This window comes from Diadema setosum, chromosome 10, assembly GCF_964275005.1.
Source record: "Diadema setosum chromosome 10, eeDiaSeto1, whole genome shotgun sequence".
Lineage (NCBI taxonomy): Eukaryota > Metazoa > Echinodermata > Echinoidea > Diadematoida > Diadematidae > Diadema > Diadema setosum.
The window spans coordinates 37,879,524-37,896,698 of record NC_092694.1 but is presented as its reverse complement, the minus strand read 5'-3'; the positions used below and the strand labels follow the sequence as shown (position 1 = coordinate 37,896,698).

At 38.5% G+C, this 17,175-nt stretch overlaps 1 protein-coding gene across 2 annotated transcripts; it reads left to right on the top strand.

Annotated features, from left to right (window-relative positions):
* Positions 1–466: 466 nt before the first annotated feature.
* Positions 467–15,939, top strand: LOC140234244 (myosin regulatory light polypeptide 9-like). 2 transcript variants are annotated; one of them, XM_072314305.1, is made up of 4 exons: positions 467–512; positions 7,102–7,304; positions 7,857–8,018; positions 12,513–15,939. In XM_072314305.1, exons 2-4 carry the CDS (start codon positions 7,124–7,126, stop codon positions 12,692–12,694), a joined length of 525 nt encoding a protein of 174 aa, XP_072170406.1. In that variant the 5' UTR covers positions 467–512; positions 7,102–7,123; the 3' UTR covers positions 12,695–15,939. The 2 variants fall into 2 exon arrangements, with proteins under 2 accessions (XP_072170406.1, XP_072170407.1); XM_072314306.1 differs by lacking the exon at positions 467–512 and adding an exon at positions 778–922.
* Positions 15,940–17,175: the final 1,236 nt, after the last annotated feature.

The following is a 17,175-nucleotide window of genomic DNA, read 5'->3' as shown; positions in this document are numbered from 1 at the left end:
ATCGACCTTATTGGTCGAAAAAAATTGAATATATAATAATCATTTATTTGTTTTAACTGTCATATTCAAATTATACTGTGCTCAATAAGTTCGTTCGATTGACTTTGTATTGCATTTATGTATGAAAAAGAAATTCAGAAATAAAATCAAAATCAAATCAAATCAATCAAATGTTTTGACGATAATTTTTACAGGGTGTCCCAATGAAGGCTCTCAGCATGGCGGTGACACTGCTCTCCTTTATCCGTTCCTATCCATTCCTGTGTAACATAATTATGATCTCTCTATCTTTATAATTCAAAACGCTGTTAGCTTTTTTATCTTGATAATTTTGATTTCTTGAAATGTGAAACAGCACAAGTGATTTGTGTCTTGAGTACAGAGACCAATGGACACGGCATGCATGTGATGCTAATAAAAGTACATTATTTACTTTTCTCTGTGCGCATGCGCGACCTGGTACACGAAGGGTTTGGTCGCCGTCGAACCGAGCACGTCCTCTCTGAGTAAAGGTAAATATGAACTAGAATTTTATCACCTATGTGTATTTAAGGTATGATATCGGTGATCTATATCAGGATGAACTTTAGCTGTCCTCGCGTTACATTTAGTATAGAGCCGTGATCCCTAAGCATGCTTTTTGAAGGAAGTTGTTGTGTGTTAACAACTATTAAACGTTAGGTGATCGCCTCAGTACATGCAACCACCTTGCGTCGAGTTTCCCCGTACTGTACAGTGGTTGCATGTACTGCAATCGCGTTTTCCGCGGCTCCGTTCCGCTAGCCGACATCCATACTTGCGGTCAGCCAGCCAAGTGACTCAAAATTCCATTCTGATTACGTCACTTGCACATCATTTTCTTAACAAGATCTTTAGTTCGGGGTGTGCCTTATCTCATCGTCGTAGTAATTTATTGTCTCTGGTAAGTAAAATGTCTTTATCGAGTCGGAAATACGTTTGAGAAATCGTACTCTGCACATTGAGAATACAGTACAGTTTCGCTGTGGTGAGTGTGTAGTTAGTTGTGTGCAGGGAGATTGGAGAAAGCAGCAGAGAGGCGCGGCGTAGCAGATTGTTTGCCAATACGGAAGTGCCCGCTCCCGAGTATCGCATTGCACTGAAGTTGTTTGTGCACGAGATTATTTCGGCAGAACCAGTAAAAGAAGCCACCTATATGCACATATAGACTGATCCAATAGATCGACTTCTAATCTGAAGGTTACACATTCCAACTGTACATGTAAGTCAGTTACACTCTAAGGTTATATATAATACCAATGCATATATGCATGGTGTACCGAAATCGTTCCTATCTCGGTGGTGTTGTCATGAATTATGCTCTATGACAATATGTGATTGGTAGGAGTAGGCCTAGTCTCATGATAATGCCGACAGGAAAATATCCATGCCTTGATACATAGGTGAATGATCGGTAATGGTATATGATCGGTAATTGTATCTTGTTCAAATTAGTGAAATTCTTCCGTCGAGATGTTTTTTCATACCATGGACCTACAACGAACTGATTGACAAATTGCCCTACGTCGATGTAGGGCAATTTGTCAATCAGTTGCAATGAAATTGTATCTTGATTGGTAAAAGTGTAGTACACATGTAGGCCTAGTAGTAGGGCCTTACATGGACGTACATGGATAACCCAGTATGCAGATTTGAAAGTAACAACACCCGCACCAAGGTTCAACCTCCTGTGCCAAGGTCTGACCATACACAGAAGCATAGGTTTCTACATGACCTTGTAGCCGATGGTCAAATTTTGGACGGTATTGGTGGGATTATGGATGAGTGCAGTTGCGTTAGGACTGCAAACCATACATTTTTGTGTAGGCCTACATGAGATTTTCATGCATTTCGTGAGGAGTCACGATATGCAAAATTGAAATGCATAAGTTCTTTACTATAAACTACTGCATGTATTGAATGCCAGTGGCATTTCTCAAAAATTTAATGTGGCAAATTTTCTGGTTTTAGAGTAATTGCTTTATTTGGGGGTAATTTGAACGGAAGGAATACTGTACTTGGCTGATATCTTTGTTTGAATTGTAATATTTTATAAGGACACTGTATCTTTATCCCAAAATGAAACTCAAGAGTGAAAATAACATCTAGAATATGGCCCAAATACATTTAATCTTCATAATCAGAAAATAAAATAAATTCACATTTATGCTCCTTACAGAACATCAAGATTTGTTTCCTTGCTGATCCATAGTGCATAGGCCATACTGTACATTTCAAACATGTGCATACATGTTTGACGATACTGTGTACATCGATGCCCCTACGCTTTTCTAATCCCTTCTAAATCCTACATGAACATCATTACATAGATCAAACTATGCAGTCAAATGCAATTGAAAACAATTGATGGCTAATTTTACTGTAAATCAAGGTGCCTGTAAATTAGGTAATTCATTATGATGGGGAGCAACCTCACACTCTCAGATTTCTTGGGGACATTACCAGTACAATAAACTGCAATGCAATGTCAGAAAATTTAAGTTTTGAGTACAGATACCCTTTAAGTTTTTACCACATAGTGGTACAGTGTATTGGTCTCAATCCCAATTATCAAATGATATCACCTGTACCTGATGATTAGTTGTTAATGTATCAATTCACAAGACTAGTTCCACTGGTAATATATGTGTTATGTACAGTGTATAAGGGTTATTTTTGTGCAAATGGAATGATGTATGTACAATACATTCTTCTCATTTCATTTGTAGTTTCAGATTGTGCATTCAGCCAATTGCAAAATGGTCTTAGAAGTCCTAATAGGTGAAATATATCCCTCCTGAAAAATAATTGTTGTGATTCCCAACCCTATCGGGTATTTCATAATTTTGTCTGCCATGAAAAAAAAAAAAAAAAAATCAATGAATCTGAAGTTTCTGTGCTGGTGAGTTAATGGATGCTGTTGTAAGAGCTGTTGCTACAATTTGTATATCTGCTACTTTGACAAAATATGGTGTAATAGAAAAAGGAAGAGGAGGAGGGAGAGGATGAGAAGGTACTACTTGTAGAAGAGGAGGAGGAGGAGGAGAAGAAGAAAAACCTAAAAGGAAAAGAGGAAGAGCAGCCCCTATTAAATTCTGCCGCAAATTGCAGGATGTTCTTCCTCTTCCGCATGTTAAGCAGAGGAAACTTCTGTCGGTTAGAAACGTCACCTTGGGTCATAAATATCTCTTGCACAAACATCGCACAGATAAGGGCACTATCTGCAATGTACTGTAGGTTGTGTTTTTCATAAACAACTATAGCCAATATGATATTGGAGATACATTCAGTGCTATACAGATGATACACTGTATTCCATTGCAATTCTCCGGACTGCTAGTGTTTAATTTTGTTCTTGATAAGATCTTTGACAAAACATCTTGTATCCTTTACCAGTACTTTTCAGCTTCCAGTACTCTATTGTACAGTTGTACCGTAGACTACAAGATATATGTATACTAAACATTTACGGTATGTATGCAAAGTTGTTGAAAGATAAGCCATGATAATAGGTGATCAGGTTAACCAAATCATTTACTTATAATTTTTTTTTTTATTGCAAGTCCAAATGTCGTATTCTTTGCTACCTAAAACTGACAGATTAAAGAGAATAATATGCAGTATATATCAGACATTAAATTCCTACATAACTTATTCCTTTTAATTCAATGAATCTATCTTGTTTTACGTGTTTTTGGTATTGTGCTGATTTATAAATCCAACAAATACTGTGATATATGTAGGTGCATAAACACATGCAGTCCTTCATTTTAGGCCAAGCAAAAAGTTGTTTATTAATGTTAAAGTGTATAATGCCCATACCACCTTATCAGTTCTGTGTAGTGTTCACATAAAGTGACATTTAATGTACAAGCATCAGAGGAGATGGCACTGTGATAGTGGAGGAAAAACAAGTTGTTGAGGTGGTGCCCCCCCCCCCCCAAGAATTAAACATTCCTCCCATCAGTCACCTTTGACCTCTGGTCACAAGGCAGACACAACTTGATTTGACCCACATTGTCAGGTTCCCAAGTCCTGCTGTGTGTGTAGCCTCTGGGCCAGTGTCAGTGATAGGGAGTGGTAGAACCTTCCTGTTATTATTATCTAAAGTCTAGAATATACATGTAATCATGATCTGCAAGGTCGGTCAGAAGTAATGCATACAATACTCTGATCTGATGCACATTATTTGGTACCGTTGATACCAATCTCCTTGGGTAAGGAAACAATAACCCTCCAAGTTCATAGGGTCTTATCAGCAACATTCTATGAATGCCCTTGCTTTATTTCAGGCGGAATGTGTCTTGACAGTATTAGAATGGCATGTTACATACCGACTACCTGAATAGTGTGATTTTCTGTTTTCATACAACATTGACTGGAAAATTGCACTGAACTGAGGCAATACAAAGGGGCCTATAGGGAATGTCTATGTAGGCCCTACCATCTTTCATGTATGCCGGGGCCATTGTCCATCCTGTGCAAGTGTGTGTTTGACCACACCCTCGTCGGATGGGTGTGTCCATTGTGGTCAAAACCCGAATGAAGATCAGCCTAGTCACATGTGTTGGCATACATAGTACATGATGTAAGCCCTGCATGTAGGGAATTGCAAACAATACATCAATGTATTTCTCCCTCTTGCCCCATTTGGCATTCTAGCAAAGGCTCCACAGTTTATAAAAAAGGGGGTACAATCCTGATTATTGTGTTCCTTTGGTCGAGAACAGAAATATCAGAGATGTATGATAATGTAGATCAGTGAAAATTTGGAGGAAAAAATGGAGCACAAAAAAGTTACGAATGGTAAAAGTTTAAAATTAAGACAAATTGCTCTATACCGACAGAGGGAAAAGTGTATTCATGGGAGTCTCTCATGTTTGCTTTAAAAACTTTAACACATTTTGCAGCAAATGACGAACAGTGCAGTTAGAATGAGGAGGACGAGTTGAGGATGAGTCCTGAGTATGCCCGGGCAGATGTCTATGGGAAATGCGTGTTGTAGCAAAATCAGCCCATCCTCGACGGATTAAAGAAATTACATGTAGTTCTTGTGCCCACCTTAAAACCCAGACAGCAGCAGTTTCTACAATTAATCGCCCCTGACTTCAAATCTTGTTAACCTGATTCTTTTAAGTCTACCAACGTGAGGGAAAACAAACTAATGAGATTAGGTCTGGGAGGTTAGTAGTGTCTTCTGTGTCTGGTCTTGAAACCAAGTATTCCTTGGACACCATTGCAGTGAGCTAATCAGAAGATGTAGAATGGGAGTAGTCTCAAGCATACACCTTATGTGTGAGTGAATTTTTATATTAAGAATCATTTTCCATCCACAGTAATCCCTGAAAGATTCATTGGAAACATTTTTAAACATGAAAATTTTCATCTTGTCGAAAAGAAAAAAATGAAGGTACAAAAAAAAAAAAATTAATGTAGATTAACCACTTTGTAATTTAGTGTCAGACTTTGAGTTTTTTTTTTTTTTTTAATTTGACAGAATAAAGAACCTTTGCAAGTCATGTGTGATTAAACACATGTGCACGAGCAGTGTCATCCCCCCTCCATTACATTGTGAGCAATTATTTGTCACTACAACTACACTGGAAGTCTAAAATAAGCTTTTGCATGAACTGATATAATTCACCAATTGTCATCTTGACCAAGCTTTGATTATGATATCTGCTATTCATAGTAACTCGAGATACAGTGTATGCCATGGCCAGTGTACATTTGTTGTAATTCATCACCCAAATTACATGAAAGCTGTAAGCAGAAGAGCATAAACCATTTAACCTCTGGGCTCACACAGAGTAATCATCTTGCCTCAACAATCTCAGTGCGGCTGAACCGGGAGCATTATCAGTTTCTGTAAGTTGTAGGACTTCTCCTTACATCCAGTGCAATTTGCAATACAACTGGGATATTTTCGATGATTATGACTGCTTTTAAAGACTGCAATAGATGCAAAATAGAGGTGAGATCATTATCTGCAAGCTGATTAGTAGAAGGGCAGGTTTCTGCATCACAATTTGATTTCCTTTCTTCTAATGCTGTATCAGTTTGTTGTCCCTAGGCGTACGGAAATGGCACAGTGCACAATAGAAGTAATTGCAGCTCGCAGAGAGTGATGTGTAAGAGGGAACAAGGATATATACACTGATGTCAATTATATCTGACCTCAAGCCATACAATCAGCTGTCATTGTAGCAGGTCTCTCCTTCACAAATTATCTATCAACATATTATGTAATTTCAAATAGAAAGGATCATGTAGTTACCATGTGCTTTTTCTCTTTATCCTCCCCCTGCCCTGATACAATTAACTCTACATCTATATTTGTGTACTTCTGATACAGTACAACTATTTACTGTAATTTTGTTGATTGCTTGCATTCTTTTTCTTCCCAAATTGGATCATATGAAGTGACGTATCTTTGAATGTATACAACCTTGCATGTATGTGCAGATTTGGGTACAAAATATGCATACTTCCGCCCATTAATAGATGTAAGAATAGAAATACACCTGACAATAAATAAATTTGTGTTCCTTTTTCTTTTTCAGTTTTGTTGTTGTTCATAATGCCTGGTGCATATCGAATGTGCCAAAGATATAGTTCATGCGATATATTAGCCTTTCTCATTGTCCTTATGTTCAGTACAGGTTCTTTGTCGTGAACACCCAACTTGGAATACATCCACAATCTCACTATGTACAGATACATGGAGTACCATTACCTAATATGACTGATTCGAAAAGACTACGATCAGATCTTGATACACAGTCAAGTCCCATGGTGGTTAATGGCGAGTTGGCATTACAATCACCACAAGCACACGGGAGTCATTATAAGAAGTTGTAGATCCTTCTCACTGATTTCAAACCATTCTTCCCCATCAGACTCTGGTAAAGTCACAACAAGGTGTGTTTTTATGTCTTGACAATTCAGTCTTGACATTCGCAGAAACTGGCTCAAACATTAGTATTGCTTTGTTGGTCCCTCCTCAGATGTGATGGTTTCATGCCTGTAAATTATAATCTCTCTTTACCCCTTCCTCCTTCTCTCTGTCAACATCATCATCAGATAACCACACCCAGCGGTAACCATGGCGAGTAGGACCAAAGTGAAGAAGACCAAGAAGAGGGCCCAGAGGGCCACCTCCAACGTCTTCGCTATGTTTGACCAGGCCCAGATCCAGGAGTTCAAGGAGGCCTTCAACATGATTGACCAGAACCGGGACGGCTTCATCGACAAGGAGGATCTCCACGACATGCTCGCATCCCTGGGTACGTTTCTGGGCGGGGCAGGACCATTCGTACCCCGCGGCACCCTCTCTCCCTCTACCAATGTCCAGAGCACCAACACTTTTCATTAGAAATCAAATTGAACATGGCCCTTTTTGTGCAATTACCATACATTGTACATCTGTAAATCTCCTACTGGGTGATGGAAACCAGTAATAGAATTTGCATTTCAATTGCAGTCCCATGCATAGCAAAAGGTGTGCAGAAAATTCCAGAAGTAGCTTCTCCATTTACCATGACTTTGTGCAGAATTTTGAACAGATTGAGTATGAATGAATGGTTCTGTGGTTTCCATGTGTTAAATATTTTTTTTTCTTCAAGTCACTACAAACCAATACAGTGTATTATGTTAAGTTTGAACTCAATGGAGCTCTGACATTGAGTCTAAGATTGTTTTGCTGTTATTGCAAATTGTGAATGAGTGACTACTGCAGCAACCCAGTTTGTTAAGGTATACACAAACATGGCATTCAAAAGGTTAACTAACAAACTCCTCTCTTATCTCCGTCCTCCCCCCCCCCCCTTCTCCCACAGGCAAAGACCCGACTGATAAGTACCTGGAGGATATGATGAGCCAAGCCCCAGGTCCCATCAATTTCACCATGTTCCTCACCCTCTTTGGGGAGAAACTCAACGGCACCGACCCAGAGGACGTCATCCTCAATGCCTTCGCCTGCTTTGATCCAGAGGCCAGTGGTTAGTAGAAGGAATACTGAACATGCCTACACTAACATTCACACATGCACACTCTTTATGGGAATGTTTGTCATGCTGCTCCTGTATATTTACCTCCACCAAGGGGGGAAGTTATGTTTTCGTTACCGTTGGTTTGTGTGTTTGTCCGTGTGCAAAATAACTCAAAAAGTTGTGCATGGATTTGGATGAAACTTGCAGGAAAGGTTTAGAATGATACAAGTAACAATCGATTAACTTTTGGTAGTGATCCGAGAATTTTTTTGGAATTTATGAAGGATTTTTGACATTTTGGCAGGTAGGGTCAATGAACTTGGGAGTTCAGGCTGCACCTATTGAGGTTTGCATGCGCACTCTAAAGTGTGTGCTCTAGTTTCTGCTAGGGCGAGGCGCGCCATGCAGCTGAGGGTTTGTGACGTAACAATGGCTTCTATATTGGGAAATCGGGCGATTTTCAGCACACAATGCTATAAGTACATATGGGTGGAAATCACTGATCTCTAATGGAAGAACAAGACTTTCTGTGGTGGAAATGAGCTGCATGCTTGGCGGAGGTCTCCGCTCTCAGAGTGCTTTTCTAGTCTTACAAGAAATTTCATTCAGTGTCATGGAAATCAAACAAATAGTTTATCAATTGAACACAGACACCCATTCACATGCACACTTTTTTTTTTTTTTTTAAACTTTCTTTCTTGAAATTACATTCCGCAGCAAGAAAGTCAAACAAATAGTGTAAGAGATGTACAGTGCACTCCCGTTAAAACGAACACGGTTATAACGAAATTTCGTTATAACGAAGTAAAACTTCTAGTCCCAAAATTATCGCCATTAAAGTCTATGGTACAAAATCCGCTTATAACGAAGACGGTTATAGCGAAATTTTCGTTACAACGAAGTCTTTTCCGAGCACCACTGACAAAGAAAAACAAAAGAAATGTGTTCCGTTACAACGAAATGCGGATCGCTTTCGAAAATACGTAGCGGAACAAGCATTTACAGCGTCTCTGCATGAGTGAACGCTTCATATAACTGTGTGTTGGCTCTGTGTGTCACGCACGTTTTTCGAGAAGAACTTGCGTTATTATAATAAATCTGAAATCAAATAAAGTTCCTTTTATTGTTTTGAAGGTTCTTTATTACAAAAGACACAGATTCTGATACACCTAAATGTCCGTTAGTTCGGAAATGAAATAGGGTTTGTTATTTGTTCCCTTGTTTCATTGTTTTTGTGATAGGCCCTATATTGTACGTATTTGTTCGGTTATAACAAAATTTCGTTATAACGAAAGAAAACTGCCGGTCCCGAGCATTTCGTTATAACGGGAGTGCACTGTACAAACCATGCCATTGTAGAACTCCATACACACAAGCTTTCTAAGCTTACTTTCCTGTCTGTGTATTCACTGATTTAGCAGCTTCTCTGATTTTATATGAGGGGGGGGGGGGGGGGGGGGGAGTTATTCAAATTGGAAAAGGCTATGAACCCGTGGACATGTCATAGATGGTATTGATTGCACAGTGCCCCGCAGTAGGCTAGAGAAACAGTACAGCAATTGCACTGAGGTTGCGTGATGCCTGTACGATCTCCGGTTTTACCGGTCCTGCTCCTTGATGAGTCGGTACAAAAAAAAGGACACAATACTCAGAGATCGTATAAATAGGACTCCATGGCACACACCACCCTATATGGCCACCCGAAACAGCTCATAAAAATTGTCGAGAAACTTACTGCGCTGTGTCCGGGACAGATGTGAAAAGGGCATAAGTGTGCAAATGTTATACAGGGAAAACTCATTGTAATAAGTTGCTTGGGATGGCTAAAATTTCCTTGTTATATCAGGGATGAAAACAAAGAATGTGAAAGGAATGGGACCTACGGAGTTGGCTCAGCCGGTAGCGCATCTGCCTCACGATCCTAAGGCCCTGGTTCGAACCCGCGTCTGGACTGAGCAATGTTGTGTAATCATACCATCCCCTCTAGCAAGAGGCAAAACACTCTGTCCCTCGGATAGGACATAAAATGGAGGTCCCGTGTATGAGAGAGTAAAACTCATGCCCGTGAAAGATCCCGCTTCATTCATTCATCGTAAAGAGCAGGGTGTCTAACCCGGTGAAGTGGTCCCACCCCACATCCAACTGGACCCCATGGAAGACCAGCTTAGTGTAGCTGAATATGGGCTATCCAGCCATCTTCTCAGATGGAAATGAACTGATAAACAAACAAAAAAACCTCGTTATATCAGGTATCTTTTTACATGGGGGATTAAAAAAAAGAGTATATAAAAGAAATGAGGCCTGTAATATTACCTCATGATATCAGGTATCTTATCTGACATCATTATAAGAAGGTTCCACTGTACACACACATATTTCAGGACACTTGCCACACGAGCATGTACGATGGTAGTTTACATCTCTGTGCATTGCACCACCTGCACCATTTTAGAATTAAGGCTAAGTGCCAGGTGCTTTTAGGTTCTTCAAATTGAATCCCTTATTTGATTACTAAAGTCCCTGACATTCAAAATGGTTCAGCCTAATTCAATTTGTATATTCCCTTAGCATTAGCTGGCAAGAGATATTCAGAGATGTGTTCACCATATTTTTTTTTTTCATTAAGTTAGGAATTATGAATACAGGGTCAACTTTAAAGGGGATGGCTAGTAACTGATCACTGGGAATCAGTGGGAATGCTGGGGGATGATGGTTGCCCCGTCAATGTACAGGCATGCTAACCTGGAAACATTTAACTGCACATTACTTGAATATGAGACCATTCTGAAGCAAATAATTTTCACACAACAATAGATATATAATGTACTCTTCAATGAATCCCACAAGGATTGGAACACTCATCCCCCAGCATTCCCACTGATTCCCACTGATCAGTTACTAGCCATCCCCTTTAATGCAATCTCAAGATTTAGGTTGAGAAGGGGGGGGGGGGGGTAAAGATGACAATGGTTGCTTGGTAGTGTTTAGCAAGATTGAAAAGGATGACTTATATAGCAGTGATAGTTGTAGAAACAGAAGATTTGTCACAGTCAGGCCAAAAACAACATGATAGTGGTGAATTGTGATTGCATTTTTGTGTGGAAAGTAGACAATTTGTAGACGTCCATTTAAAAGTCGGGCTGTTGTTTGAATTTTATAAAAAAACATTTTACCAACTGTCAGGAAGAATGTATTCTGTGCAAATCTCTGGTTTGATTCTCTGCTCATTCATTCCATGCTGTTTTCCTCTACAGTGTAGGGAATTGAGGTGCAGAATTCAATTTGGACTAATACAAAGCATTGTAGTTCTCTCCTAACATGACCTGACCATATTACGTATGTCACACAATCACATTTTGCCCAACAGGGGTCATCTAACTAATTGACTTACGCATGCAGGTAATATGGTTAACTGGCTGAGGTTTCAAACCTAATTTGATTCCACAGCATGGGATACCGATAGGTGTCATGTTTTTACCTGCAATGCTGCCCTCTAGTGGTTAGTAGTGCAGTGTGTACAATATTCAGGGTGAATCTGATCTCAGGGTTTTGTGTGAAGCAGTTATTGCAGTGAGATATGGAAAACTACTCCACTATGCATTTAATTTTTTCACAAATTGCTGTTACCCCAAGCAGATAACGCATCAACGAACTAAATAATGTAGTCTCATCTGCCTTTATCATAATCAAGCATGATTAATAGATTAGTATATTCTGAAATGTTAGTATGTAACTAGCAACAAGTCCTTCTTTACTGGTCCCTGCTGCATTTTTTGTTTGTTTGTTTGTTTGTTTGTTGTGATGAGTCTATCGAGGTCACAGTAGCTCATGAGTTATGACTCGGCTCCATCCTTATTGAAGACATGCAATTTGTGTGCATATGCCATGATAAAGGAAAATGAAATGTCTTGAAACAAATCCTAAGAAAATTGATGTTTCATGAACAAAATTACATTCTAAAAAAGTGGAAATTTTTTTGAATTTTGCTTCATTTCAATTTAGTTACTTACCAGAATCAAACAATATTAATCTATTTCATATTATCAATAATCATTTGTACAAGCATGTGAAAAGGCATATCAGGATTGTACAGCATGAAACTAGTGTGAAAATAAAAGCACATAAAATTTTGGCTGTTTTATGTAATGTTATAATGTATATCTTTGATTTCATAAAATCAAATGTAGTGCAAAATTTGTCTTCCCCTACAACAGAGCAAGAAAAATTACTCAAATGAAAAACTCCACTTTCCCAGTGAGTGAATCAGAACAGGTGTTACGTGCGTGAACATGACCATCATGTGACTGAGGAAAGCATGCGTTTTTGATTGTCACGTGTATGGGATATTTTACCGATAATTACTGGGAACCCTTTTCACAGTTATCAGTGTTCGAATTTGTATGATTTTCTGCTTTGGATGTCTTCCCCCATGGAAATATTTTGTCTCTGTTGAGCAACGTTACCGGGAATGTCTCTTTTCTATTCCATCTACCCTCCCTCCAGGCTTCATCCGCGAGAAAAACCTGCGAGAGCTGCTCATGACGATGGGCGACCGCTTCACAGAGGAAGAGGTGGACGAGATCTTCCGCGAGCCGCGCATCACCGACGGCAACTTCAACTACCGGGAGTTCACTCGCATCCTCAAGCACGGAACCAAGGACCCCGACGATGATCCAAGACCATGAAGGAATAATGCTAACAGTAATAATAATAATGATATCGTCGGTTGAGAATGATAAGGGCGTTAAGTTGCCTCTAAACCCATAGTGTTTGGGACAACTTAACGCCCTTCTCATTCTCAACAGACGATATCGTATCGTGATAGATGGGTCCAGATTCCTTCATTTTTTCAAATTTTTTTCTTTTTTTAACTTTTCAATTTTCAGTTTTCAATTTTTTTTTTTTGCCTCCCCAACAGAGGCGGGTCTAGTTGGGTCATATTAAAGAACGGAAAACTGGTGTGTCCTCTCCTATGTGGTAATCAAGGGTCACAACTCTTAAAATGGCCCATCCCTGTCCATGGCCTGTTTCCTAAAGATGCGAGCAATTACTGTGCTGTACATCACTTGCTGTTACCATGGAAACTGGAGCTGCAACTATACAATTTTCATCTGTATCTTTATGCTGTATAACACAAAGGATGTGATACTATGTCTCATGTGTTTTACAGATGTCTGAAGAAAGGGGGAAAAATCCACATGTCTGGTTCTTTAACACAGTTCCAGTCAAACTACTTCGGTGAACAGTTAATCCATACATTCCACACAAGGCTAACTGCAAGCTGAGTAGTAGACAAATATATGGATGAACTGCACATTGCCTAGGCGAATATTTCTGGGGGGGGGGCACACCAGTTACTCACCGTGTCATTATTATTTTGCTGAGTTTCAGTCTTGAGACTTATGTAAATGTAACATCAAGCAATCTAAAGTTCAGTGAAATGAAATAATGTATGGGTAGCCAAGACGAAAATAACAGTATAACAATCTCTTAGATTTTTAATACAGATTAGATTAAGGTAGTGCCATTTTTTTTTTTCTTGACCTAAAACAAACAAACAAACAAATCTAAACCACAAACATTTGTAATGTGTCAGTGCTCATCCAACCTGTGTGCATTTTGTCATAACGAGGCGTCTAATGAGGAATGTTCAGCCAAGATGATATGGTCCTTTTTCATATCTAAATTTTTTGCTCTGAGACTGACCTTTTCAATCAAGACGTCAGTATTGACTGACGTTGCTGATTTGCACGAAATTGAATATTTTGAAAATATTTACTTCTGTGGAGAAAAAAAAAAAAAATGTATATAACTTGATATTGGAGATGCTAATTAACATTAGAGAGGGATCATTTGAAATACCAGGCCAAGGTCTAGCTTGAGTGGAATTGAAATGTGAATGGACACAGTGTGATTTTTTTTTTTCCATGTAACATATCGTTGTTGTTGTTGTTTTTTTTTTTGTAGCAAATGGTGTTTGGAATTCCATATGAAATTATGATCTGGACTTTTTGTCCTATTTTATATTCTGATTTGCTGTTCCTCAAGGCTAGAGTTGCATGAAAATCCAAAAGGGACTAAGATACGGGAAAGAGTGTATGTTTATTTTTGTAGCTTTCGTGTAGTTCATCGAATGCAAATCTGCAGTTTGTTCCATTTCCTCATAATTATTAACAGTATATGCATTGTACGTTTGTAGTCTTGAAGTGTAAGATTTTCCAAAGAAGACATTATGAGAATTAAGCCGTACTTTTGTGAATCAATTAGATTGATTGTGAATTTGTAGTTTATGAACAATATGACAGGTAACTATTTATACAAAGTTCTGATGCCGAGGATTTAAACTTAATTTGATATGAATCGAAGTAAACAGCAATTATGCCCATGAAATCGGACAGTATTTTATGCTCCTGGCATTAAAACTGCCGGCAGCATTTCTGACCAACATAAAACCGAAAAATAAATCATCAAATCAGTTAAGAATTCTTTTGATCTCGTACCATTCCTATGTAAATGGAACTATTATATTATATCTAACAGACATGTATATATAAAAGTGGTATTACCATTTAGTATTGCTCATCTCTGTTCGTATCAGGTTATCACATTTTATATTTGGTGCTTTGGCCTTTTCCTACGACGTTCTGGCAAGATGATATAATCTCATGTGCTTACTTGCAAGATACCTTGTCTATTTACCATTAGAATACGCTTTTGTGTCACTTTATATAAAGATGTGATATATATTTCTTATACATCAGTCAGAGAGAATAGGGGAAAAGAGAAAGATGTTCATCTAATACCTGCATACCAGATTATCAGCACAAGAAATAGTGATTCAGACCTCGCATTGCACAAATTCTATTATGCAATGGATACATACTCTACAAGGGAGACTAAATTATATCAAATGTCTTGTATACCAGCCACATACCACAGTGAAGGGTTGGCTCGTAGAGGTGTAATGATTTTATGTATTAACATTGTACAAAATGGTGACTATATATATACTATATAGCTTGCCGGTAGTGACAAAGAGGAATTAGAGAGACCAAAAAACAGAAATAACAGCAAATGGGTGATTCCCCAACTTGGAAAAAAAAAAACAACTGAGACATTGCGAAGAATTTCAACTCGGAGCGTAGCACATTTTATGATTTTTTTTCCTTGTTCTTTTCTTTGTCTGCATTGTTTGGTTATTCCAGATATCTTATTTCCATTAAACAATGATATTCCAACTGGGTGTCTATAGGAAATCATTCCCTGACTTGGTTTGTCAAGCATTCCATAGCAAATGTAGAGAAACTGCCACACCATGCTGTCTTACAAGCCACAACAATCCCTTGGATACACGGCATAGTTCATTCCCAAAGTGTGCACTTGGCCTTGTGTGTTTCCGCGGCAGTACTTGGCAGCTCTCATGGTGTATTCTAAGTTAATTCCTGACTTCTCTGACTTTTCCTTCAAATCTTTGAAGCTTGTTATGGGGGTTTCCCCTATGGGGATTACCTGTCAATGGAATAACTGATACAAACAGCCTGCATTCTACATTGGTATGCAGGCTGTATTCAGGATGTATGTATCACACTCGTCTATGTGCTTGTAAGCTTAGGCCTATATTTAAACGAAAGCATGCATGAATGAATGGAATATATCATGAGACCAGCCCGGTGTATGCAATCCATAGGGACACATTTCCCCTATCTAGAAGGTACAGATGCTCTAAAATCTGTGGAATGTGTTGCCATGGAAACAGTGGGATCGTTCAGAATGCTGTGTGATCCGCCACGTCTTAATCCACTTCCTACTCCTTGGTAATGCATTTGTTAGTGAGGAGTAGTGTTTTATAATAAAGGCATTATGTAAAGATGCCTTGAAGCCATTCCTCTGTCTATTTTCCCGTTTCAATAAATTATCTAACTCCAAAGAATTGTGGATATCCTTGTGATTTTTTCTTTTTCTTTTGTTGCCTTGTCATGTGTTATTGAAACACAAATTATTTTGTTATCCCTGCAAACCACACACACCTAAGGCTGGCTCTGTGTGTGTGTGTGCGTGTGTGTGTGTGTGTGTGTATGTATGTGTGTGCATGAGTGTGTGTGAAGGGCATCCCTGTATCGAACTTTAGGTAACTCCCATCGTAGCGATGTCCTCGAGACTGGCAGTTTTGTTATATCGAAATTTTGTTATACTAGTAGCTGAACAGATGAAGTTTTATGAAAATACAGACAATTTTTTTTTTTTGACCCTAATATTCACATTGATGTAGAAAAGTTTCATTATACAATGTATATGTAACTGTATAACAACGGGAGTGCATTGTACTTAGGAATCACAATCATCCTTGCACATAAATTCAAACTATAATGTACTTTATATATGCAAACTGCAGGTACGCATAATTGTGTGAAAATGTTCTTCCTTCAGTGAGTAGAGTGGCTAGGTTGCCAAAATGCGTGGGTTTTTGAGGTCAATGCTCAAACTTAATAATCTTGCCTTCAATAGATAATTTTTCTTTGATGAATATAAGCGCTACATTGTGGAGTTTCTTTCAAAACATGGTCTAACACAGTGGATTACAAACCCTCAGACAGTCTGAATTTTATTGTGATTTTTAGCTATACCTCCTTCCCCCCCCCCCTCCCATTTTTTTAAAAAGAGCCAAAAGTTTGTGAATGGGCCCTGATTTTATACACATGGCCAGTAATAGCGAGCTTCAAATTTGCAACGCGAATGCTTGAAATGAAAGGGGTTATCCAGTCAAGATATAAGTTAGCCTGGTAAGAAAGAGTAAAATATTACGAGCTCAACGGTATAATTTTGATCGAAATCGTATGAAAAATAAGGAAGTTGTGACATTAATGAAGTTCGCTATTTTGCAGGAAACAGTTCTTGGACGGTCAATATGAATATGAAAATGGCAAAGTGAGCATGTCAGACCCTCACAACTTACCATATAGTTTGTACATAAAATTTTGAAATTTCCAGTTTTTCATTCAAACGTAATTATGCCCGAAGCTCAAATCCTCGTATATCGAACTGATCACTATTCTAAAGTTATCCAACCAGGAATAACATCATGTTTCATACTTCAATGACAGAAACATTACATTTTCGTCATTATTTTGTACATGATCAATAGAAAATTGAGGTTATGACATGGTTA

Coding starts and splice junctions, on each gene's coding strand:
- LOC140234244 (XM_072314305.1), top strand. CDS start 7,124: ATGGCGAGTAGGACCAAAGTGAAGAAGACCAAGAAGAGGGCCCAGAGG. Junction 7,305..7,856: donor CGACATGCTCGCATCCCTGG/GTACGTTTCTGG, acceptor CTTCTCCCACAG/GCAAAGACCCGACTGATAAG. Junction 8,019..12,512: donor CTTTGATCCAGAGGCCAGTG/GTTAGTAGAAGG, acceptor CCCTCCCTCCAG/GCTTCATCCGCGAGAAAAAC.